The 26832-nt window shown below is 41.9% G+C and overlaps 3 protein-coding genes across 4 annotated transcripts in view; 2 read left to right on the forward strand and 1 right to left on the reverse strand.

Moving 5' to 3' along the window:
* POLR3G (RNA polymerase III subunit G) overlaps window positions 1-7073 on the forward strand; it is a 56067-nt gene extending 48994 nt beyond the window's left edge. For both annotated transcript variants that reach the window (XM_075541271.1, XM_075541270.1), the window contains exons 7-8: window positions 686-835; window positions 3323-7073. In XM_075541271.1, coding sequence (XP_075397386.1) covers window positions 686-835; window positions 3323-3409 — 237 coding nt within the window. In that variant the 3' untranslated portion in view covers window positions 3410-7073. The remainder of the gene's footprint in view (window positions 1-685; window positions 836-3322) is intronic.
* A 3007-nt stretch (window positions 7074-10080) lies between these two features.
* On the reverse strand, window positions 10081-24198 carry LYSMD3 (LysM domain containing 3). The gene is made up of 3 exons (XM_075541272.1): window positions 23898-24198; window positions 19004-19269; window positions 10081-14000 (listed from the first exon to the last, which is right to left on the reverse strand). Exons 2-3 carry the CDS (start codon window positions 19256-19258, stop codon window positions 13332-13334), a joined length of 924 nt encoding a protein of 307 aa, XP_075397387.1. The 5' UTR covers window positions 19259-19269; window positions 23898-24198; the 3' UTR covers window positions 10081-13331.
* The window catches only part of ADGRV1 (adhesion G protein-coupled receptor V1), a 724059-nt gene continuing 720912 nt past the window's right edge, over window positions 23686-26832 (forward strand). Inside the window, exons 1-3 of the mRNA XM_075542665.1 lie at window positions 23686-23719; window positions 23964-24255; window positions 25047-25144. Of these exons, the coding sequence (XP_075398780.1) occupies window positions 23686-23719; window positions 23964-24255; window positions 25047-25144 (424 nt within the window). The remainder of the gene's footprint in view (window positions 23720-23963; window positions 24256-25046; window positions 25145-26832) is intronic.

Here is a 26832-nt window from a genome sequence, read left to right on the forward strand (position 1 = left end):
ACCGAGAAAAGAAATAATAAAAACAAAAAGGGAGACATAGTTATCTGGAGATAAAAATTCTTCTCAGCAGGTCTTGGTGTTGTTTTATGTGATCTTTTAAACTAAAACACACTAAAAAAAACCCCAATTCAAAACCATGTGTCAACTCATCTTCATGGGGATCCTATAGGTCAGGGAGGGCAGAAGGGCCTCTGGGTTTCCGAGAGTGACCTTTTTCAGGAATAGGAAGTTTCTTGACCTTTTTCAGGAATAGGAAGTTTCCTGCCGGTTTCCGATTGCGGGCCTCGTGTGTAGCAGCCGTCGTGTCACCCCCACGCCTCTGGGTTCCATCTCTGAGACACGGCGCCCAGAAATCTCAGCTACAGTTTGGTCTTGTGAAAGCGGAAGCTTTTATTTCTCTTTTAGAATGAATAGTCTGAAAAAGTCTCCTTAAATAGAGTCACCTCAAATATTTTAGAAGGCGGTGCTTGAGAAATGTTTAACCCCATCATTATTAAAGACTTCGTAACAAGGTAACAAAGTGGAAGTCAGTCCTAGTGTAATCGTAGGATACTTCGTTCCTCCGGGTCGCTTTCCAGGTGGGTAACCGGGGAGATAAAGAGCTGGTCCGTGACTTTTTCTTGCGGGGGGCAGGGGGTCAAAATCAGCAGTTTCTCTGTGCGCTGACGAAGCTGTCTGACGGCAGGAACTGGAAAAGAGAGGCGATGGTGAGAAATCGGACGAGGAAACGGAAGAGAAGGAAGGAGGCAAAGCGAAAAATCAAGAAGGCGACGATGAGGAAGAGGAAGACGCGGCTGCGGAGCAGGAGGAGTACGACGAAGAGGAGCAGGAGGAGGTAATGCGCCCTTCTAAAGGGCATGAAGGGTGGCGCTCATGGATTGTGCTAACGAGGGGTCTGACAGGTGGTATTGAGTGAAACCCAGCAACGAGCCCCAAGTGGACGGGAGCGCACAGTAAGCTCTTCTCCCTCCCCAGCGTCCGGCCTTGCCGTTGAAATGATGCCTTGACTGCAGGAGGCACAGACACTTCCACAGGGGACTTCGTAGGCGGAAGTCCGCAAATTTGCACAAGTGTACTTAATATTTATCTCCATGAAACTCAGATTCAGAAACTAATGTCACGAAAGGCTTGATCACATAGGTCTGAGGGAGCCTCCCGTTAGCCCAGGTACATGTAGCCATCGTTGCCTCTCAGAGCCTTGCCGTCCCGGCATGTGAGTAGAACGGTGCTCCAGAGCATCTCAATGGCTGGCTATTCAGAAACAGATCGCCAGACCTGTCTCCCGAGGCACCTTTCAGTGGGCAGCCTCGCCCTGACTCCGACCACTGGGGCACATTTGTGAGCCAAGGCCAGGCTTTTGGCCGAGTCAGGACTGTGCACTCGAGCTGGATTTCCAACTGCTGTTAGCGCATGGTGTATTTAACAATCGGTGACGGGGCCAGACATTTCAGAGTAGGATAATCCTGTTGGTCACCCCTGGTTGAGATTTTGTAACTATTTTGCCCGATAACTCTTGCAGTTTCTTCCCCATTCCGGTGACCTTTGTCTTCACTGGGTTTCAGTTTCTCATATCACTGAATCCTCTTCACCAGAAACTGCCTCCACTCTGAAATCCTACAGTATTTGCTTTATTTTACACTAAACGTGAGAGGTAATCTGAAACTCTCACTTGAACCACCTGTTTCAACAGATTCCACTACTAATGTATCTATATCAAGATTACTAACATCACAAATCTGACATGGTTTGACTCGCTGAACATATTTGGAAGTGCTCATGTCTGAGATAGTAGAGTATCCTTCCACAATTCATCTCCACTTGTATAAACACATTGGCTTTCTTATATCCCCACGGAGCTGGCCAGCCGGGGTCTCTGTTCCAGGTGGCCACCGTCTCGGGTACACTGGCCCCACACTTCAGCCAGGTTTCTAGGCATTATTGGATTTCTTGCATCAGAGAAGCCAAGTCCGTTTCCCGCAGAGGAAAGTGTCTGAGCTTGATGTAGACACTTAAAGACTGTTCAGGAAAGACCTAGTGAAATAAATGTCTGAATAATTGAAGTTACTGTTCTGTCCATCCTATGTATGTAGATGAGAGAGCTTCAAAAATTTTAATTTAAGTGAATTTTTCCATGAAGCTTTCGAATCCCCATATACACATGTGTATATTCCTTCATTCTATAAAATACAATCTTCCAAAAGGAATTCATGAAGCTGGCCTTCAAGCAACTTTCTGTTGAGAATGGTCGCTATTTATTCTTTATTCAGTGATAATTACTATATTATTATAGATAGTAGGGATGTGGAAATTTATTATGGCAGATTTCAAGCATATATAAACCAAGTAAATAGCAAGATAAAGACCTACTGACTTACCATTCAGCTTCAAAAATGATCAATTCATAGCCAATCTTCAAACTAATCAGATCTGTGCCTGCCCTTCCCCCCCTTACAGTCATCTTATTATTGTATCCATGAATGTTTCAGGGTATGTCTCAATGTCATCAGTATACCTAACAATGAACTGTCAGCTCCATGCTTGCCTGAGTGTCTCGAAAGGGAATTTGAAACATTATTGGTTCCAATCCGAATCCAAATTCAGCCCATGCACAGCAACTGGTTAACTCTTCTCCTTTCAGTCTGCTTTGTATCTAGATTGAATGTCTTTCCTTAGTTCTTTGACGATAGAAAGCACAGCTCCCAGTCATTCTTATGGTTCATTGTTTTACACAGCCATGTGAATGGGAAGGTTCCCAAGGGCCTACTCCCTCTTTATCTAAAGTAAAATAAAATAATTATCTAAAGTAAAATTATGTTCCTGGATGGAACGTAATCTGTCAACTCCACCTTTGGTTTGGTTATCTTGAGCTCATTTCTTCATGATAGCAAGCAAACTGTCTCTCTGCTCATGCTGTTTTCTTTGTGACCCCGAACCTTACCTTTGTGTAGTCTAATGAATGTATATGGAAACTGGCTTTGTTTCCTGAGTTGTGTGAGCATTTGGTGATGTAAGTGTTGTAAACTTTATGCTAACTTTTAAAAATTGGGTCACTCTACCAAGATATTCTGGGAAACCTGTTTGATGGCAAGAGAGCTGTGTTAAGTGGTGCTCTTGAGGACAAAACAGCACAGGGAGATGTGAGTGAAAGTAAAGGTTTTTTTTAAGAAGATAGGTTTGCTAAACTTGGTATGTTTTCTTTGTATAGACCGAAAATTTGGTATTTGTCAATGTAGACTAATAGGACAACGTATATTGTATTTTCTTAATAATGCTACTGTTCATTCATTTCAATATTTACTGGGCTCTGTCTCATTTCACTTAGGAAAATGACTACATTAACTCTTACTTTGACAATGGAGATGATTTTGGTGCAGACAGTGATGACAACATGGATGAAGCCACCTATTAGTCATGACAAGGCTCCAAACATTGCAGGATGCAATTTCGGAACATTTGGACAGGCTTCTTTTCATTTTTCTTTCTGATAGGAAAGGAGTAAGTACCCTATTTTTGTTCCTGCTGTGTTCGAAAGTTGTTACTGGAAGTTTCAGAACCCTTTGTTTACAGAGTAGTTGGCGTACATCTGCATGCGTGATGCTCCGATGTTCCTTGGAAACACTTCTGCCAACCTTGTATGTTTGCAAAGTCCTCTTTGGATTCGATTGTGCCTAAAAAGCCTTTGAACATCTCTCAGTCTATGCGTTCATACTTGAACAAATGGTCCTCCTTTAACCTTTGGTCCTTCCTAAAACCCTTCCTCGTCATCCTCGTGGGTTTCTCTAGTCTAAAACATGATGTTCTCTAGTCTAAAACATGATGTTCTCTAGTCTAAAACACTGCACACGGGGCACTTTAAAAACAAAGAAACTTGAAAATAATTTTATTTTTACTTTACATGATATGTTCTAATCTACTTTGTTATGACTACATAAACCAAGTACAGAGTTTGGAGATTAGAAGTTTTATGATTGAAAATAAACATAGCAGGAAAAGGGTTAATTATAGAAATACTTGAATGCGGAGCTAACTTCATTTATACGAGGATAATATATCTATATATTGCCACTAGGTTTCCAGTTCCTATGTGAACAGTTAGTTGTGTGTTCCAAACACAACTTGTTGTTGCGCGTCCCTGCCGTAGTGGATGGCTGCAGACCTGCTCTTGTGTTAGCTTAGTTAGGCTGCCTTCCAGAAAAGGCCAATCAAGACCCTGCATCTGTTTTCAGTTCAACGAGTTCAGTTCACCACAGAGGAGCTGGCTCAGAAGGCTATGGCAACTGCTTTGGGGGACTGCAGAGTGGTGATCTTGATGGATTTTCTCCAAGGTTGCAGGATGAGAAGGAGGGCTTATGACTATGAAGTTTTAAGAAACTTAAAAAGCTACCTTGGTGAGAAAAAGGCCAGGAAGTTTACACCAAGCGATTTTTTTTTGTCCAGTGAGCGTGTCATGGGGAAATGAATGTATGTATCTTTTGGATAGGCCTGATCTTGCCCTTCAGACTTTATTTGCATTCCACAAACTCAAAGAACATTGGAAAAGAACACAAATTGAGTGCATCAAAAATATGCCCAAACTGCCATTTTGAAGTGGAATAAATCAAAGAGCATGAATTCTTTAAAGAAAAGTTAGAGAGATGGGAACCCTACCTACAGACGTATAGATTTAGGTGGGGTCTCTATTGTTAAACAATAGTTTTACATTATGATATTTTTGTTTAATGAAGTTTTCTATGATTCAGTAGCAATATTTTTAACTTACCCTAGTAATTGAATTCACTATCCTGTTGTGATAAGTTTGACATTTTTGAATAATTGGGCTTTGGGAAAAAATCAGACGGACTTTTTTTTAACTTCGTAACACACAAAAGTGTGAACCGAGTTCTGATTTTGTAAATCTCACTACAGAACAGCTATGTGTGTGTGACCTCTTATGTTTCACACAGGAGTCATACATTGTACAACTGATTTATAGTCTAATGCAGGATGAAACTCAGGTAATTTTGAAATTAAGATTAATATTTTTGGGGATGTGGCTAAAGTAAAAGCTAGCCCCTGTATCTTTTTGTATTTCTTGGGGAAAAAAAACCCTGAAAAACTTAGCCTTCAAAGACTATATATATGACAAACACCAAAGACATTCAAGGGAATTCTATTGTATCAGAGGGATTCATAAAGTTTGTGGGAAAAATTCCTTTGGACAATACCACTGGCCATCCACCAACCTGAGAGTTAAGAGACCTAAGATGCTGCCTGGCTGTATTCTTAGGGTCAACTTTGAAACTGACCTTGGTTACGTTTTCTGTGCCTTAGTTTTTGCCATTTGTAAATAATTTCCTGTAAAAAATTGTGATAACACCAACCAAAAATTACCACTTGTACTATCTTACCTTATAAAAATCATCACTTCCTAATTTTAATTTGGTTCTGACCCTATAAATTATAGCTTGGAAAAATACAGAAAACAGTTTTAAGAAACAAACATGTTTTCCCCATACAAATTATAATTTGATTTCCCCATTTATATTATGGTAACGAAAAATGAAATTTTAAATTATCTTATGCCCTGCATAGCATTACTTTCTCAGGAAAAAGGTCCTTCCGATGTAAAACATTTCCTCAAATAATGTGAGGCAGTGCGAGCTCCTGATTATGTTAGTGCTGTATTGATTATATGTGAGTGATTTTTCCTTTAAAGAAGCTTATAAAAATTTAAAAGTTTTGAATGGAAAACATTAGTCAAGCAAGCATCCTTAAACACGTAGCAAAGACTACTGTACTTAGAATAGAAACTGCATGTGAAGCTTTCAGTAACAAGATGCAAATAAAGTACCTTTGGATCGCTGACATTGGGATTTTACTCTGTCAAACATCTTCAGTATTGTCATTAGATGTCATTAGGTTCTCATTGTGACCTTGTGTACAATGAAACACTATCCAGTCCTTTGCCCTCCTTACAGTCTTTGCCATGTTTGAGCCCAGACTTGCAACTACTGTTGACAGTCTGTCCCATTGAGAATCGTCCCCTCTCTTCATGGGCCTTCTGTTTCGCAAAGCATGATGTTCTTCACCAGGGACTGGTTCCTCAGGTAGCATCTCAAAGGTATATGAGACAAAAGTGTCATCCTCGCTTGGAAGGAGCATTCTGGTTGTACTTCTTGAAAGACAAATTTGTTCTTTCTTCCGGCAGTCCCTGGTAGTATATTCCACTTGCCAACACCATAAATCAGATGCCTCTGCAGTCTTGCGAATATGCTGACAGCGAATGTCTTTCTTTAAAGACATTTTCGTCCTGCAGTAATAAGGCAGGGCTTTGGGCAGGGACTTCCTTCTGGAGTGCCCCAGCCACCCCTTACCGCACTCTCGTCATCTTCTCTTTGGAAGGCCGTTTCACAGTTCTAACAATGGGCTTCAATGGTGAGAAGAACAGGCCAGGAGTATTTGCAGATGCTAAAAAAAGGGGGGTGGGGATCTTGTTTTTGTGGCTTCAAATCCCAGAGACTGTTCAATTATTCCATGAGAAACCTTTGGTTTTTTGGGAATCCAGATTCCTCTGGATCCATTGATTTGGGTGACTCACCCATGCCATTGGCTCTTAGTAAGGAACTAGTTTCCCAAGAGTGTCACTTTCAGGTTATACACTAGCGTAGTTCACCGTAGCAGAGACTGTTTAGCCTTAGGTATGGATGGGACTCTTAGCAGGAATTCCAGGGTCTGGCTGGAGAGTGCGCTTTAGGATGAGGGGGATGTCCTTAATGGCCGCTTTTACAACTGACTAGCCCGGTGGCCCTGCCCATGCTCCGAGACACAGACTTGGCAGGCCTTTACCGTGACCTCCAGGAGCCCACCCTGTTCAGACATGCCTGTCTATTCTGCTTTCCCCTTATGGAGTGCCTTCCTCATGCTTTAGGTTTGATTACATCACATCGAGTCACGGTGAGTATAACTGCTGTACTAGTTTCTGGTATCTCTCCACATTCTAGGCTTTTAGCAACAGGAAGGTAAACTTTTAAAACCTTGTTTGTTGATGAATTGCCTTGGAAACTGCTGTATAACTGGCAGAACTTGTTGCCATAATGCTCGTTTACAATGAAATTCTTAAAATAAAGTTGTCCTTTTCAAAATGAAGATGTCTTCTTTTGCATTTACTTAAATATATGCTATTTACTTGGTGGAAACAATTAATTTGCTAATATTTTACCTAGTGAAGTTACTATGAATATACTGAACAGGATGTTCAGTGCCAAATATTCCTCAAAAAGCCACTACCACCAGCCGAAAACTCTGAATATGTGGTTATGAGGGAAAATGTTGAAAGCAAACCAAGGTATCTGCTGGACAGGATGTTTTTGTACAGGAATTAGTGTGGCTACAGTCAGGCACTCAGCTGCTAACCAAAAGGGTAGGGGTTCAAACGTACAAATAAAGTTGCCGATTTGATGGCAACATGTTTCGTTTATCATGGCGTTAGGGGAGGGATACACACAGGTGTTGCCCAGTGGGGGCTCATAGCAGCTCCATAGGATGGAGTGAAACGCTGAGTCTTCTGAGTCTTTATGGAAGCAATTGTCCTGGATTACAGGTTGGCTCCCAATGACTGGCCTTTCAGTTAACACTCACCAGGCCTCCTTCACTGGGTATGAAATATATATAAACTTATTGAGCTGATTCCAACTCATAGTGACCCTGTATAGTTTCTAGGACTAAATCTTTTTTTTGTGTGTGTAGTTTGTTCAAGGACTGTTTGTTGGCCTTTAGGAGTGTTTTCCAATACAGTCTGTTGGGCACCAAGCCCTGACTCCAAAGTCTACCTTCGGCACTCCCTGGAGGCCTTGTTGCTCCATTTCCCTTTCTGTTCTGGTGCAGCCCCTTAGTGTTTTGCCTCGGTTTGGGGGGATCAGATTAGGCGCAGTTCCCTCACTATGTCTCCGGTGTTGTCCCCTGTAGGGCTATGGGTCAGTGAGGGACGTCGTGTCTCATAGTGGGGCTGGCCATGTGGTCCTCTCTGTGGACTGGCTGCTCTGAGATGAAACATCGTCCAGGCCTGCTGGGCCAGGATGTGCTCCACTGTCTTCCTCCCCCTTCATCTGCTCCTGTGTGCTCCGTGCTCCAATCAGACTTGTCCCCTTCCCAGAGCTACAGATTCAGTGCTGTCCTCTGAAATAAATTCTTCTGGGAGGAGGGGCAGGTATCTAGGACTAAATCTTTATGGGGACAGCCAGCCTTTGTGGGGCAGTGGATGGATTTGAACCACTGACCTTGTGTTTAGCAGCCCAATTCTTAACCCACCAGGCACCAGCAGGTCTTCCGAATACAAATAAATGCCAAGTCAAAGATACTGCTGTTTTTCCTTCGTCTTCAAATTTACAGTGTAAATGGCTTTACTTTAATGTAGCTTAAGATTCTTTTTATTTTTTTAATTTTTAAAATTTTATTTATTTGCATTTTATTAGGGGCTCACACAATTCCTATCACAATCCATACACATACATACTTCAATTGTATAAAGCACATCCATACATTCCCTGCCCCAATCATTCTCAAAGCATTTGCTCTCCAAGCTTAAGATTCTTAACAAAGTTTTAAGGTGTTTTTTAAAATGGGGGCAGGGCAAAGTGGGTGAACAAGTAAATGTGGTGAAGAAAGCTGATGGTGCCCGGCTATCAAAAGGGATAGTGACTGGGGTCTTAAAGGCTTGAAGGTGAACAAGCAGCCATCTAGCTCAGAAGCAAAAAAGCCCACATGGAAGAAGCACACCAGCCTGTGCAATCATGAGGTGCCAAAGGGACCAGGTATAAGGCATCATGCAACAAAAAAAAATGTGTGTATGTGTGTATGTATATATATATATATACACATATATATATATACCACATTGAATGAAGGGGGAAGTGCAGAGTGGAGACCCAAGGCCCAAGTGTCGGCCACTGGAGATCCCCTCATAGAGGGGTTTAGGAGAGGAGATGGGTCAGTCAGGGTGCAAGGTAGTACCGACGAAGAGCACAGCTTTCCCCCAGATCCTGGATGCTTCCTCCCCCCAACTACCATGATCCGAATTCTACCTTGCAGGGCTGGATAGGGCAGAGGTTGTACACTGGTGCATATGAGGGCTGGAGGCACAGGGAATCCAGGGTGGATGATACCTTCAGGACCAAGGGTGTGAGGGGCGATGCTGGGAGAGTGTAGGGTGAGTGGGTTGGAAAGGGGGAACTGATTACAGGGATCCACATGTGACCTCCTCCCTGGGAGAGGGACGGCAGAGAAGGGGGGGAAGGGAGACTCCGGATAGAGCAAGATATGACAAAATAACGATGTATAAATTACCAAGGGCACATGAGGGAGGGGGGAGCAGGGAGGGAGGGGGAAAAAAAAGAGGACCTGATGCAAGGGGCTTAAGTGGAGAGCAAATGCTTTGAGAATGATTGGGGCGGGGAATGTATGTATACAATTGATGTATGTATATGTATGGATTGTGATAAGAGTTGTATGAGTCCCTAATAAAATGTAAAAAAAAAGAAAGAAAATGATTAGGGCAAAGAATGTACAGATGTGCTTTATACAATTGATGTATGTATATGCATGGACTGTGATAAGAGTTGTGTGAGCCCCTAATAAAACGTTTAAAAAAAATGGCAGGGTTTTTTTTTCCCACAAAGTCCTTTATAGACAACATCTCCAGTGGCTGTCTCAATTCCTTTTTGTTACTATTAAACAACATCTGAAAGTTGAAGCATTTTGGCTTCATATAAATTTTTCATATAAATAGTATGTGACCGTGATGTAAGTCTTACACTCACGCCATGAATCAAACTTCACTGTGTCTCCTTCCATGAGGAAGATGCCAAAGGACATCTGTCCAAAATTAATTTTATTTCATTTCCTTCAGGGAACTCAATGGACTGTGTGTCACTGTAACAATGAACTTTGAATTGGTAAACACCACTTTGATCTGTTGTATGTAGTTCCTCTACATCAAATCCTTTGAGGGATACTTCAATGTTATTCAATTAAATTCATCAGTTACCAGTTTAGATTGAATAATAAAATAGAAACTTTATTATATTTTGCAAATCGTTCAAAGTATGAAAAATACGGGGAGAAAGTTTAAAAAACCACTTTTACAGATGTACGTGCTAACACAATGTTCTACAATATATTTGCATAAAATACATATACAAGAGTTTAGTGTTTGCATACATAAAGATAATTAAATAAAGTATTCAGATATTTCTATGATCTAATTGTGCAATATGCACATACTTTGAAGAAAAAATACTGATTTCCTGAGCAATACTGTTGAAATTCAAAATAATTATTTCTATTATAATGCACCATTTAAATACAGACTTTAAAAAATGTTTAAACTTTACCCTGTAACATTTTGATTGGATCCTTTATTGGGTGTTTCTAAAATCTTAATTGTATCCTTCATATTTCCAATTAGGTTGTTTCTGAAATGTACCGTATGAATACTAAATAGTGGTTCACCTAACAAACTGTTCAGTCCACTGAACAAGCAAGAAGAGTTCAGAAAAGAAAAGCTTTTTTTTAAAAAAAGAAAGCTCTCCTTCAGTCTTCTTATTAATCCTTACCAATGTACTGAAGAAACATGCTTTAACACAGACACGGATCCTGTGATGAGCTCAGTGTCAGGAAACACTGAGAGTCAAAGGACATCCATTAATTTTTCAAAAACCCTCAACTGTGTTTACCCACTTTGGAATCTATTTTGATAGTAATCAGATTTTTCTTCATTTACAACATGAAGTTTTTAAATTAACCAAATGTAATCATTTGGTTCTGTTAACTATTATATTTGGCATTGGGTGTATTTATGTATATACTATTTTATGTAAACAGCTTCAAAATGAGTTCAAATAAGGGTCTCAACACAATTAAAAGCCACCCTATCAAATACTTGTGTGCTGGTTACAGTTATACATTTAATTTGCATTTGCTGTCAATTGGATTAAATATTTTTGTACTTTAAAAAGCTAAAGTAATATAAGCTATTAAATGCCTAGACATTTTCTCTTTAAAAAAGTCACTTAAAATCAGAATGTAATTCTATATATATGACATATATAGAATTATATAAATTATATGTATTTAATTAACTAAAAGTACATAATTAAATTACACAGAGGTAAGAAAACTGCCTGATTGTGTCATAAGGAAATGCTACTTTTCTTTCAAAAAGATAACTGGAAAACAAAGGCTTTTAAACCAAGTACAGAGTGCACATTTGCCTTTAAAAAGAAGTCCATTTAGTTTGGAACCTGGGCCTTCCACCATCATTTCAGAGTACCACTAGTAAAGAGACACTGACTTCACCCCATCATCTCATCACTTTGGAGTCACATAATGCTCACAGGCCACCTGTCAATTCTATCCTAAAATCATCTGTATTTGCTTCCCTAAAACATAAGTTATCAGCAGGCGTATTTAATAAATACAATGTAAACAGCAAGATAACACTGAGTATAGGTTAAAAAGATCACACTTCTTAAGATGCCCAAGGCACATTCAAACAAATAATTTTACACTAAAAGATTTACACAAACAATTTTGCTACAATTTCCCTATTCACGCTTTCTGGTACTTGTCCAAGGTAAAGTTGCAAGGGCTTTAATGTTTGCCTTGTTTTCTTTTTTTAAGGACACTCTATCCTTAATATATGTAAAGCTCAATTTATACAAATATGAGGGGGCTTAATGAACTTCATGGAAAAATGGAATTAAAAGATGAATTTTTTCCCATGAACTTTTTGACTTCTTGTATGTCGACCCCAGTCTGTATCAAGACTGAAGTTTGAGATCGAAAATGACTCATCTCAATGCAGAAACATTGGAGTAGGAAATAATGCCCAGAAAATGAGGTGAAATTCTATATCTAAAGCACATGTTTTATTTTAAACGAAACCAATTCCAGACTCCACTTAACTCGCTTCTAATGTGTCACTGTGGTTACATTTTAAAAACACACACTTTAAAAAGTTAAATGATGGAACCAACATGCAAGTGATGCTTATTCAGTCAGCATGGCTGTTCCACAGCAGACCTGAAAGCACTCTCAATGGCTCTGCTAGTCACACACTTTGGGTCTCCATCCCCTCATTTGATGCCAGAGTTCAGGATCAAAGTCTAGTCCATACGTTTCTCTTTGAAAAGCAGAGGGTTAAGGAATCAATACTCTGCTATTGCTAATGTAAAAGGCATATTTTTTGCTCAATGAGCCATTTTCAACAGACTTCAAAGGCAGGCAATAAAGATCTTTTGACTTCATTAATTTCTGCTTGACAGTGAAGGTGGAGATAGTTTCATACGTATTCAATCTGAGAGCACTATTTGAAGTAGTGGCTAATTTTAATTCTAGAAATTATATTGTTTTCCAGGAAATAAAAATTTAAGGCATTAAATGTAATCAAGGCACATTCCTACATGTAACAGGAATGATTTATCACAGTCTAAGGAATTATTTCCTAAGCAATGCTAATTTGTTCATTTATAACATTTTCTAGCGAAGAATTGCAAAAGTACTTTCAAACACTGAAGACAAATATAATCATTTAAAAAATAACCAAGAGCAGAATTTAAAGATTCTGTCCAGAGAAAGCATTCTTTAAAGGGCAGAATATCACTTGTGGGTCTTGACATATTCCAGTGTTCTAGTGACCAAACAGAAGCTTCCTACCCAGGACAGATCACTTTGGGGATTTGGTATCCAATCTATTTCTTACCTATGTGAAATAGGTAAGAAGCAGAATTACAATAAATCACACATTGATTTCTTATGTTTTCACATGTTTTTATATCATAGATGCTAAATGTGTTTTTTTTAGTTTCAAAATTGGAGTATTAAATATCTGGTATCCGATATAATTTTAGAATCAATCGATTTTTAACTAAATATTTTGCTGGTTCATAGTAATAAATTTTCTCCAATTGCACACATCTGGTGTTATCATTCATACTGCTTAACAAACAACCATTTTACAAAACAACCCAATTAGTTATTAAATAAAATGTAGGCATAACAAACCTTGTATTTTAAAAATGACAATTTTCCAAGTTCAGAATTGCCTAACATGTATTTAAATTCACTTCCCACTTTAAGCAGCGCCGTATCAAAAACACACTATTTGCTCGTAACATGAACTAGCAAGTTTACCATTTTACACTCTTCACTTGTAATGGCTCAAAAAAGGGTGAAAAACAAAAATAAGGCATTTTCAATCTCCTAAATACCGCTGTTTAAGTGGTTATTAAGAATATGAATGGTCTGCCACGTGACATCAGCACGCGTGATCAATAAAGGTGGTTGTGAACGAATTGCTATGTTTTGTGTTGAGTAGCAGGTGCCTGAGCATCGTGACTGTAGACTCTGTGGCCGTCTCGCTGGGCAGAGTGCATTGTTCCTTTTGGTGGAGCAATTCCATCAGCCATTTCTCCCTGTTGTGTTGGAGGTGTGATTCCTGAATGCAGATGTGAAGAGTCCACTGTTGAATGGTGGCTAACATCCACTTTAGCCAAAATTTCATAATACAGCAAATAAAATACTGGGGTTATTATACCTACTATCAACATTATCACTACGGCTGTCCACCATCCTATCCCCCAGTCCGCTCCGTAATAAGGGTCCTTCCGTTGAGTGTTTCTGTTCTCAGGTTCAAAACGTATTTGCTGTGCTGTTAAGGCAGATACCACTTCATTAAGGTTCTCTCTCTTAGTGTCTGTGCATTTTACTATTTGTTCTATGTCTCGGTCCACTTCTTGTAAAAAGCTACCAGCTGACTCGCTGGAAGAAAGAGAATCATTAGCCGGCACAATTTCCTGTTGTCCTGCATCATGTGGAACGGATGGAGGACGAGAAGCCAGTCTTCCTTTTGGAGGATGAAGTGTTTCAGTCAATAGGCTAAATTTTTTTACTGGAATTTTGACAGACCTAAGGGCAAAAAAGTCTTGATCGCTGATGAGATTATTAACCCTCTTGATATCTGCGACCTATAAAAAAGACAGTAATATCCATCTGAATTTTAAATCAAATGACAGGGTAGCAATAATCATTCATCTCAGTTACCTTCGGAGGGGAAAAAAAGGTACAGCTTTGAGCTAAAGTCACCAGACCCAGAGAGGTTTTATTTACTGGCAGTTTGGCATCATTTTTTCTCAGTCATGAGGAATCGCCAATTAAAAAAATAAATCATATTATTGGGGGCTCTTAAATTTCATAACAACCCATCATTCAATAGTACTAAGCACACTTGTACATATGTTGCCATCAACATTTCCAAAACCATTTCTTTCTATTTGAGCCCTTGGTATCAGTTCCCCCTTTTCTCCCCTCCCCCCCCACCCTCCCACTATCGTGAATCCTTGATAAATTAAATATCATTGTTATTTCGTGTCATACGGTCCGTTGTCTCCCATCATCCACCTTTCTGTTACTTGTGCCCCACCCTGCTGCCACTATCCCCCAGTCTCATGATATCTCTGCTCCCACTATTCCTGAGGGTTTTATCTGTCCTGAATTCCATGTGTCAAGCGCTCTTATCACGCCAATTACTTTTTAATACCAACTAACATATTACCTATACTAACGCCAACTACCCAGCTAGACTCTAGGATTCTTTGCTATTTTCCCTTAAGTTACACAGCACGCACAAAGGCCACACTTACATCCTTTCTATTTAGCAAGTAGAGGATCGGTAAATGTCAACAACCAAAACTAAGACTTTATCAAGTCCCAAGATGCATCATTCTTTTACATATCTCTGTGTTGGGGGGGGGGAAGCTTTGCTAAATATTGAACATGCCATTTTCACTTTAGAGGTTAGAATGTATGTGGGAAATACCTGCTAGAATTTTTAAAACATTGGATTGAAAAATAGTTAGTCTCCTAAGGTGTTCTCTGAAGTCATCTGTCCCACACATCTAAGTCAATTCTCCCCAAGATTAGCCCTTTGAGCCTTGTTGCTGTGAGTTAGGTGTGGCCTGGCCAATCACAAGGTCAGCACTTAGAACTCAACAGCCACCTCGGGGGCAAAAGACTTGCCTGATTACCAAAAAGAGTTAATCTCAAAAAACCTCGGATTAACTACCATGGCAGTGGGTTTGGGGTTTTTTTTTGGGGGGGGGGAAGATAGGGAGGGTCAAATACATTATCTTTTGGGGTGATATATGACCTTGAGTTCAACCTATCTGCCTATCAATATAAGCCAACCACCTGGCAGTGAAGGGGGTATAAGGGAGTATTTCTCAAATTACTAATTGGCATGCCAGATACTCTCCCATCACTTTTAAATTATTAATCTAATTAATCATCTCCACCAATGCTGTAAACGAAGCCCTGATCATCTGTCACCTGATTGCTATTACAGAGGTAACATTTAGTCCAGGATGATGTTTGGTTATCTCTTAAAGAAGATGATGCCATTTACGACCTGTGGGATATTGGGGTGAGTAACCAGCTTTTAGACAGGTCGTGTTTGAGGTGCTTATGAGAAACACAAGTGGAAATATCCCTAGGCAATTGTCTAAAACTCCAGAAGGTTTAGAACTAGAGGGAAAAGTTTGTGGATTATCGTTAAAAGTGGTAACTGAAGTCACAGGAATTGATGCGCTTATTTAGAAAAAAAGATTTCCAGAGGAATATATCAATAAGGTTCATGTTAGGTTTTGTTAGGTCCCACATTGCTCTGTGGCTGAGACATCAGGCCCGCTGCCCGGTAAAGATCTGCAGTCTCAACACTCTGTGCAGCAGTTGTGCACTTGCTCTCCCGGCTGCTAGGGGTCAGAATCCACTGCAATGGCAATGAATTTCTGTTTGGGTTAAGCAACAGAAATACACTACAGAAAGCAAGCAACAAATGGCTTGGAAGGAGCTCCATTATGATGGTAAGAGTATGGGGTATCCAGCCTTTGAAGCATGGCTCTGACCCTTTCAGCTGTGTGACTTGAAACATACTATTTAACCTGTGCGATTCAATTTCCTTATCAGTACAGTGGCAGTGATGATACTACCTACTATACAAGGCTGACATGGGCACTGGCGGATCAAATGAAAGGAAAGCACAAAAAATAATGATGTTCAAAATGTGCATATAAAAGTTGACTGTTATGAATAGTCAAAATAAACATGCAGAATCAAGGTGGTCAAGCAATGTTTTAGAAGGGATTGGTTAATGGAGTCAGGCTGATGCATGATGAAATTTAAAAAAAGATCATATTACAAAATATCGGTTTCCTTGCAGTCAAGTAGGAGTGGGAGTTGAAATATAAGTAGGAGTGGAGGCAGCAGAGATAAATCACTGGAATTGTATATTCTGACCAATAACTTCTCAATACAATTTCTGAACTAGACTTCCATGGTTCACTGTCTACCTAGTTTCCTCTCTTTAGGTTAACTATGTAGCTGCTTTGCTTTCCTGCCTTGGGCGCTTTACTCCTCAGTTTTTATTCCACTACTGTGGTTTAATAGGTTTACTTTGAATAGCCCTTGAAACACAAGTAAGTGGAATACAGCACTAGTGTTTGTATTTTGAAATGATGACAAATCTTTTTGTAAGATGAATCGCTTTTGCTAGGTGAGTACCTGGCAAAACGAACCACTGATTTTTATTCCTTAATTTTTCTATAATTTTCCCCCTACTGTGCCCAATGCCATGCTTCCTATGTTAGGCTAATCTTATTTCATCATTTCTCTTATCTGTGGGAAACAGAAATATTTCTCCCAAGTTGTCTCCCCCAAATATATCCCAAACTTAGCTGCTTGCTACACATGGCAGATGACTATACACTTGGAGGTCACCAGAAGTAGGTCAAGTTATTCTCCCTAAGGGTTGTCAGCCATCCAGAGCAAGCAGTCACCACTGTTTATCCCACAGCAAGTAGGGCCCACTCCCTTCTGATAAGGATAGCAGTTGACTTTCCTTGTAGGAAACCTGAGAAGTCAAGCCCACCCAAGGGTGACCAAGGTTAGGCCATCATCAAGAATCTAGGGTCTATCCATCTCATCACATGTATACCCCTAGTCCCTCGCCTTCCTATCATGTGTACACCCCAGCTCATCCTCTTCCTGTTACACCTATGCCCATTATATCCCCTCTCCTATTGCTTGTATGCCTATGGTACTGCCCCTTCCTGTGATGTGTGGTTACCTGTAATAACGCCCCCCCCCCAAGTATATAAAGCCCTTGGTTAGCACTAAACAGGGTCTCCAGCCTCCTGCCAGGTCTCAGCCCCACCTCACTTCAGGCCACGCTGTGTGTGTACCTGGCTGGTAAGATCATGGCCATCCAGAAAGTGAGCATGCTATCATATATCTGACTCTATTATTTTACTCTCCTCTATCATGCTCTATGACTTTATTGTAATCTTTATGTATCTCAACCTTACAATTGCGCTTACTGAACCCGTGATTAGTTGTGGGGGGCTGGCCCTTAGCCCACACCCTGATGTACATTTCCCATCAGGAATCCTAGTGGTCAGTGGTTAAAGTGTTCAGCTGCTAACCAGAAAGTCTGTGGTTTGAATTTACAAGAGGAAGACATGTAAATCTTCTTGTAGCGTAATCTACAGCTTTGGAAATCCAAGGGACAGTTTGAATCTGTCTTACAGTGTTGCTAAAACTTAGGATGGACTCAATAACAATGTTTGGGTTGGGTCTCACAAGTATTTTAGCCAAAGTCTTTATCATCTAAATCTAAAACGATTTCAGCAACCTCTTTATTAGACCTCCTCCAATTCAACGGCAGGTCTTTACAATTTTACATCACTCTTGTAAGAAGCTTATGATGGTGTTCTCTTACTACATGAATCAAACTCTTTCCAAAATGACAGGTAAAAAAATTTGTTTAAAACATTCTAAGCACACCTTTCATTGGATTTGGCAACCTTATTCTTTACAGATCTATCCCATAGAAATTAAGGTGGTGGTGGTTCGGAGCCGTCAGGTTGGTTCCAACTGATAATGACCCCGTGTACATCAGAATGAAACACTGCCTGGTCCTGTACCATCCCTCACAACTGTTACTATGTTTGAGCCCATTTTTCAGTCACTGTTAAATAAAGGTATTACCAATTAATAAAGGGATACCATTTACATATATGAACCCACTCTGACAAGTCAATTCTAATTCAGAGTGTCCCGATACAGTTTCCAAGGTTACAAATATTTATGGGAACAGATAGCATCTTTCTCCCTAAAGAGTAGCTAGTGGGTTTGAACCACCAACCTAACAATTGAGAACCAACAACCAAGAGTTTATGAATTAGGGTACTTTTACACTATAGAACATTATATACCCATTTAACATAATCAATTAGAGCTACGTAGCCATGAGGGATGTCAACAATATAAGAAGTATAAAAGGCAAATTGCAGAGTATTATCAATAGTAAAAGCCTATTTTAAAAACAAAAATTGCCAGCCAGACTCTCAACATTGTGTATATGTAAACCCAAACCAAACTCATTGCCATTGAGTTAATTCTGATTCACAGTGACCCTATAGGACAGAGTAGACCTGCCTCCCTGTCAGTTTCCAAAAGTAACTTTTTATGGGGAGTATAAAGTCTCATCTTTCTCCCATTGAGTGATTTCGAATTGTTGGCGGTTTTGAATTGCTAACCTTATCTTGTGGTTAGCAGTTCTATATCCCCAGTAGAAAGAAGCATACCAAATAGTTAACATTAGTTAAGTCAGGTAATTGGGACAGGGAGAATCTTCTCCTTACAAATTTTTGCATTTTCTTACAACTTAATTCAGGAAATAAGCTAACAATACATATTCATGTGTTTTTCAATTTTGAAAACAGGCCTGTGGGTTCAGAAATGCAAATATATAAAAAATTCAACAATTAGTGTCTGGCCACATAATACAGGTTTCTATGAAAAGAAGGAACACTGAAGGGCGAGACAGGTCAAAGGACACAGAATTTATTTCAATTTAGTCTAAGGAGCAAGATTTATTTTTAGACTGCATTATGCAAAAATAATGTAAACTTACCGTACAACAATATTGGAGGGCTATCGCATTTAAAGTATCTCCCTCCTGTATATCTTTTGTTAGTACTATAATGTCATCAAGTCTATCTCTTGATGTACTTCTGCGGACTTTTTCTTTTCCTCGGGATCGAAGTTCATACACTTCAGCATCCTCTTCCAACACATCAGGGTCTGTACAATTTCCATAGGCTAGTAACTGGCCACTTGCCTGAACCCCTGGAAGAGGAAAGCTACGATTCTGATGTCTTCCTGCCATAGTGTCAGAATCTGCAACAGTAAAAAGCAGAGAAACCGTGGAACATGTTGAAACGCTTGACTGTTTGGAATGTACTTGTACATACATGTAAGGACTTTACCTTGGTTGTTGAGAGTGTGCACACGTTCAACAATGTTGACCTGTACAATGCAGCCATCGTTCAAGTCCTCAAGTCGTGCAGTCATGTTCACCTTCCATTTCCAAGTTGTTCCTCCTCATTAACATAACTCACTGCCCGCGAGGCTCCTACCTAATCTAACTCCTACTTAACTTGAGTTGCTGTTGACAACTTGAACCCATATAGATAGATCTTAAAAGAGTGCAATGCTTAAGGTGGACATTCTGTATCATGTAAGCTAAACTGTTATTTGGTCTTAAAAATTCAGGGAATCATTCTGGTTTAAAGATTATCCAATTAAACATATTTAATAACCTGGCAATCAGAAAATAAGCCAGTGAAACTGAAGGTTTGCTCTAGAGCAGTTTGCTGATGGGCCTGAGAACCGTCAGAGTGCCTCGCCGCCCATCTGACCAATCTCTAGGATCAGACCGGCGGAAGGTTGGGCGGAGGGCTGTGCTCCAGCCCTCCGGTGGCCAAGGCCCAACCAAGAGCGCTTGGCCCATAGGACGCAGAGGCTTTGCTGGCAGCAGCAGGACTTTCCCTACAGAAGTACCTTCCCAGGCCCTGTCGGGCCGCTGGGATGCCAGACAGACGCCTCATTATTTTGGAAATAATGAATAATTTTGGAAATAAAAGTGATGGCTATACTTCAACATTAACATAATCGCACTGAATTATACACCAAAGATGGCAAATTTTATGTTGTATATATTTTTACTACAAAAAGGCAGATAAACATTGTGTACTATATTTTAAAAACTCATGATCCTATAAAGAATGTGCAGTTCTGACTGGATCAGAGAATATGCATTACAAATACACAATACTTTTACATCTCTAAAATGGCATTTGGGTGCATGTGGGACTAAACACCTTTTCCACGACCTACCTACTTCGGTATTGACACTACCATCTGCTTCTAGGAACCCTTGTGGTTTAATAATGGGCTGTGCATTGTGGTGCAAGCTGCAAGGTTAGCCGCTCCCCAGACCAAGACGGGGCTTTCTACATCTGTAGAGACTCACCATCTTGGAAGCTCCCAGGGGCAGTTCTATTACGTCCTACAGGGTGGCTACGAGTTGCAACAGGCTCGGTGGCATGTGCCCAAGGCCCTTGGTAGCAAAAGCAGTTTGCACTTACCGTATATACTCGAGTATAAGCCAACCAGAATATCAGCAGAGGCACCTAATTTTACCACAAACACTGCATTAAAAATGTGCTGAAAAACCCAGCTTATCCACGAGTATATACAGTAACTATGAAACTACAGGACAGGCTGGTGGCTTGAAACCAGCAATCAGTTTCTGTACCAACAACAGTGGACAGGGCTCTGGGGCGGTTCTGCTCAACCTGAGGCAGATCTACTCAACAAAACACATCTGTTTGGGCGTGTCCCTTCTTCCCAGCCAGCCAATCATTTTTGCTCTCCAGGAATGGTTCCTCCTTAGGACCTTGTCACCCAGCTGTGGCATCCTTGTCAAGGTCATTTATGGTTCATAAAGACTGGGAACAGATTTTAGGTCATTTTGTTAAAGCCATCGAAGATTGGGAGAGTCCACTTCCATTAAAAACATGCATCAAAAATATTTCTGTTTACATGAAATTAACTCACAAGTCACCTTCATCAAAGCTAATCTATTACAGATGAGCAAAAACAAGAACTTAAAAAACTCCATTCAGTTTTAACTTCGTTAGAATCCTTCACATAAGGAAAGATAAAGCCCATTGTCACCGAGTTGATCCTGCCTTTTTATTGGTGTGAAATGGAGATAGACAGGTATTCGGTGGTAATTCAAAAGTGAAATACTCCTCCTTGATCAAACCCTGAGTACAAGAAACAGCAACACTGCCATCCTCGTGCCATTGTTGTTATGCGTGAGCCCCTTGGATTTAGGACGTGACTGATAACCGCCTTGTGACTAATGAAGATTTGCATAACCGAATAAACTAAATAACTGCATAACTAAATAAATTCTGATTTGCATAACCGAATAAACTAAATAACTGCATAACTAAATAAATTCTGGTTTGGATAACCGAATAATCATGCCATTCTCTAAAACCGAAACAGGGCAAGAAGGGGTGGGTGGGTAAGGAGCTAGGGTAATAAGCTCTAAAATGGCAAATGGGAATGTCCCATAGACAAGTGGGCTACACAGTCAAATCCAGAGGTAAGATCTAGGTTGGATTGTAATTCTATGACTCATTTCTACATAGAAGGAAATCAACTATGGGTATGGATGAGATTCTCTAAGGCAACAGTGCAGACTAAGGGCTCGGACTGACCTCTGAAGAATTCTAATATTTAGTTTCTGGAAGGAAAATCAGCTTGCAGAGAAGATGGAAGGCAGTGTCCCAAAGAGGAGGAAGCAGTGGAAGGGCCCCCGCCATGATAACAAAGGGCCATGCCAGACAACAAAGCTATCATGAGAACATGATAACAAAGGGCCATGCCATGATAACAAAGTTATCATGAGAACATGATAACAAAGGCAAAATCATGTCTCAAAGGTCTGTTTGGTTTTGATGACACAACCTTGCTTGCTGAAAGTGAAAATTGCTTGAAGAAGTTACTACTGAAGATCAGGGACTGTGACCTTCAGTGTGGACCACAACCAGCACAAAGAAAACAGCAATCCTACAACGGGACCAATAAGCAACATCATGATAAACAGAGAAAACACTGAAGTTGTCAAGGTTTTCATTGTACTTGAATTCACAACCCCCATGGAAGCAGGGTTCAAAAGGCCGACTACATGGCACTGGGCAACCACGCTGCAAAAGAGCGCTAGCGCTAAAGAGCAAACACACCACACTGAGGACGACGGTATGCCTTCGCTGAGCCACAGTATTTGCAGTCATCTCATGGGCATGTGGACGCTGGACAATGACCATGGAAGACTAAAGATGAACTTAAGCATGTGAATTACAGTGTAGGTGAAGAATGTTGCAACAAGGGGCTCAAATACAGCAACTGTAGGGACGGCTCCGGACTAGGCAGTGCTTCGCTCTGCTGTACATAGGGTTGCTATGAGTCAGAACCATGGGCTGCCAGAGAACAAACAAGTCAATCTCGGTGAAAGTACAGAATGTTCCTTAGAAGCGAGACTTCATCTTACGAACTTTGAACATGTTATCAGGAAGGACCTGCCCCTAGAGGTGGGCATCAAGAATGGTAAAAGGTGAATGAAACAGAGGAAGAAGACCTCAGTGAGATGAACTGACATAGAGGCTACAATAGGCTCAAACACACCAAGCGAGTCTAGCCCAGGACCTGGCAGTGTTCGTTCTGTTGTGTAGAAGGTCACTCTGAGTCAGAATTCAACAGCATCTAACATCCTTCTGGGGGGTGGGGCGTAAATGGGGCAGGTGGGTATTCAGTTCACATTCTTCAAAACAATCCAGGACCAAAAATGGCTTGGGAACCATTCAAACTCAAACTTACAGCTACAGTGAGCGCCCTGTAGGGCAGAGTAGGAATGCCCCCGTGAGTTCCTGAGGCTGTAGTCTTAACAGAGTTGAAAGCCTCTTCTGTCTCTCAATGGCTGGTGGGTTTGAACTGCAGACCTTGCAATTAGCAGCCCAAGGCTCACCCCACAATGTCTCCAAAATTCACTGAGGCGTGCCCAAAGCCAACTTAAGTATTTACGCCACCATTTCTCCAGGGCATATTGCTAAGTAATATTTAAAAACTAGAACTTCATCTTTTTCTCATTCTCGTCTCTGTTCAACTGTGCCATGAAATCCATGGGAGCAGAACATCACAAACTGGATATTCCTTATGATGAATCAAGATTTTATTGTCTTTCAACTTAGGTTACCATGAGTCAGAAATGATTTGACGACAGTGGGTTTCGCTGTCATCAATTCAGCTGTGACTCTCAGCAACCTAAGTGAATGGCTGGACTCTGGCCCAGACAGATACTTATCTAAGATTGACAAGCACATAGCATTCACGGTATCAGACTCTGTTCTCTTCAAAACCCAGAAGAGCGCAAGACACAGATGACACACATACAAAAAAAGTCATTACAATAGCTATGGTGTTTCAGCGTTCGACCGCAGAGTACAGGGAAGCTGCTCCCCGGACCCTTGTGCAGTTCAGTGTCTCTGTGACCTCTGTTAAGCAAAGGCCACCAGGCATTGGCCAGCACTGAGACACAACCACAGGGACCTTTGAAAAAACTTAGTTTCCCTCCGCCTCCACTCCACATGCCTTGCCTTTTCTCGTCCCTTGCGAACCCCGGGAGGAGCAGACCTCCGATTTCTACGCCACACCAGCACCAGGACGGACGCTGTGGCCGAGATGCACTCAGCAGAAACAAGTGGTGGCGGAAACCGTAAGCTCAGGTGCGAAATGCCCTGCCCGTAAGTTGGGTCGGTGGAAGCCTGCTCGGGGCCTGTTTCCCCGACAGTGTAACGTGGGGTTCCGCGGTGCTGGCCCATTCTCCGCGGCCCCCAGGGATTCTTTTCCCATCCCGGCTGCCCCCCGCCCTGTTGCTCCCTCTGCCGCCGCACCTGCGGACCGGGGCTCCGCGCCTCTTCCGCCCAGCGGGTCGTAGTGCCCCTGTCGCCCGTCACCAGAGGACGCCCAGCGAGGAAACGGCTGCCAGGCCCGCCGCTGCCGCCGTCCCGAACAAGTCCATGGCCGAGCCTCCGATCCTGGCCGGCCGCCGCCGCCGCCAACGTCTCCGCCTTCCGGGTCGTGCGCCGCCGCCACGTCCGCAAACCTGTCGTGCGTCGCCGCGTCAAGTGCAAAGTGGGAAGCGGTCGGGAAGGAAGCGGAAGGCGGGGGCGCGAGGGCGAGCGCAGCACCCGGGCTCCAGACCCAGGCCTACCCCGGCACGCATGCGCGCGAACGACTCCGGCCTTGGAGGTGGGTCCCAGCGAAACCACGCCCCCCGCCCGCACGGTGGACCCGCCCCCCGGGGCTTGCAGAACCACGGTGGAAACCCAGGTTCTCCGCCGGCCTGGCGGCCCTGGGCGACCTGCCGGGCACGCCTTTATCCCGAGCGAGGCCACAAGGCACTGGCAGAGACGGTCTTGACTCTGTGTGTGTGTGTGGTGGTGGTGGGGGGGGGGGGACGGGGGGAACGGCCGTGTTGAAGATTGATGGAAACTGTTGATTTCTTCCACATTTGGAGGTTTCATTGCCAACAGATTAAATGACAAAGAGAAACCTCCCCGCCACTCGTGTCTGCTTCGCAGTGACCCCTCCGGAGAAATGGTAGCCGAGTGGATTGTGGAGTAGGCGGTTTACCGCAAAGATCAGCAGTTCGAACACACTTGGCTGGAGCGCTTCGGAAGAAGAGGCTTTCTGCTCACCTACAGAGAGATGTACAGTCTCGGGGACCCGGAGTCAGTCCCACTGGGTTTTATCGGGTCGCCGAGTCGGAGGATAGGATAGGGACACAAAACATGGCGTCGATTCCAACTCCGTCCCGGGTGGTGTATCTTCACGGAAGCCCACTGCCTCGGGGTTCTCCTGCGCAGCGGCGGGTGGGTTTGAAATGCTGACCTTTGAGGTTAGCCGCTCATCCAATACGCCGCCAGGTCTCACTGGGTGTGTGTGTGCCCCCCAAAGCACATCTCTTTTAAAAATTTTTAAGTGCCGTGCTTATTAGATTACTCCTTTCATGCTGAAAACTCCAAATTGCTTTTGAATAGGCGGAATAGTGGGGAGAAACCCTGGGCAAACTTGGCGGCGACGCGGCGGTTTATGGTCAGCCTTTTGGTTATAGGTGAGCAAAGTGAGCCGCCTAGAGGTAGGCCCGAGAACTGTCCCGGAGCCCGGCTTCCTACTTTTCCCGAGACAACCCCCAAATGCAAGCTCACTGCGGGGAGTCAATGCTGACTCGCAGAGGCCCTATGGGAGCGAGTAGAGCCGCCCCTGTGGGTGTCCAAGACTGTAAATCTTCACGGAGCAGCTGGTGGTTTCCCAAAGTGTAATCCAGGCTGCCATTCATTTCCAGTTAGAAAAATTAACTGGAAATTGCTGATAGTCACCATAACTTATTCGTTTGGTATAAAAGAACTTACTTAGGACTTCATCCATTATTTTTTTCCTCACCAGATTTACTGAGTCATAATGCACTGAGATGTGTGTGTAAACGAGCGTACAGAGTTTTTGTGCTTGAGGTCTCCCAGCGTTCCGGTTTGGGACGCTGCACCTTAGCCACCGTGCTTGAATTTTAGGACAATATCCACATTAGTCTGTCGCAGCCCGGGTGCTGGGTGGGGAGCAGGTCTTTTCAGAACTTCTGAATATTTATGCCTCATGAAGCTTTTGAAGCTTTGCTTTAAATTGTTTCCACCGGGTATGTTTCTAGTTCTCTGGAAAGTGCCTTAAGCAAAGTTTAGGAATTCTGTACTGCAGTCATTTTCTTTTATTTGAGGGAATAGGCGCTGAGTTCTATGTCACAGAGCAAGCTGCGAGGGAAAAGACTTAGAAAAAGAAAAAAGTTTGTGGAAGCTGTTGTGTGTTCTGTTGCCCTTGTGACACCCCTGTCTGTACCCATTTATCACCAAGACATTTTCCCATCAGTAGACAAAGGATATATTCCCTGCTTGATGTGTAGGGCTTCACTCAGCGGCTCAGCCTTCATGAATGTTAATGTGAATACAGCCTTCTTTCTCTCCATAGGTTCCATTCTTATTTTAATGTCAATAGGCAATGGAATCTGTGTGAGTCGGAGTGAGGATTCCCAGCATTTTTATATATATCTACTCCCTCCTTTACATAAGTACTTCTTGAGGATATCTGCGTGCTATGGAATTTTTCTTGTTAATTTCCCTAAGGCAAAATTAAAGAAAAATTTCCCCCAGAAGGCCATAGCAGAATTATATATAGTTATTGGGATATGCAATGGAAGCAGTTAACAATGAATTTTGGCCAACTTCCAAAAAGCTGGCCAGTTATTTTGTCTCTGAGGACAAGAATGCCCTTAGTGCTCAGCGGCGAAAGAATTTTCTTTTTCTCTTCTTTCCTCTCTGTTTTCTTTTTGAGATCTCCGACTCCCATTGAAGGACTGCCAGCCGAAGAACATGTTGTTTCTGGGAAGGGGGTTTAGGTTCCGATGTGTTCCAGACTGTATCTCGGCGAGAGTGTAAATTAAACTGATGGGACCTGCTCTGAGTGTTTACTTCTCATCTCTACAGCTTAAACACTCAATTGCCTAAAGTATTGCATTCTTAGACAATTATCTTGGGTTCAGTTACATGTATGTAACAGATATTTTCCACAAATACTTATTTACTTAGTCATCAAAATCGGCAAACATTACAAGTGTTCATGAGTAACAGACTCAATAAATAATTTCTGGTATACTTAAACAATGTAATATTAAGGATTGCATTGGATAAATATGCTGCAAAAGACCTCTTTATAGTACTGAGAAGCATGAATGTTACTTTGAAGACTAAGGTGTGACGATGCACGTGAACATAGGCCATT

This window comes from Tenrec ecaudatus, chromosome 2, assembly GCF_050624435.1.
Source record: "Tenrec ecaudatus isolate mTenEca1 chromosome 2, mTenEca1.hap1, whole genome shotgun sequence".
In the NCBI taxonomy this organism is placed as follows: domain Eukaryota; kingdom Metazoa; phylum Chordata; class Mammalia; order Afrosoricida; family Tenrecidae; genus Tenrec; species Tenrec ecaudatus.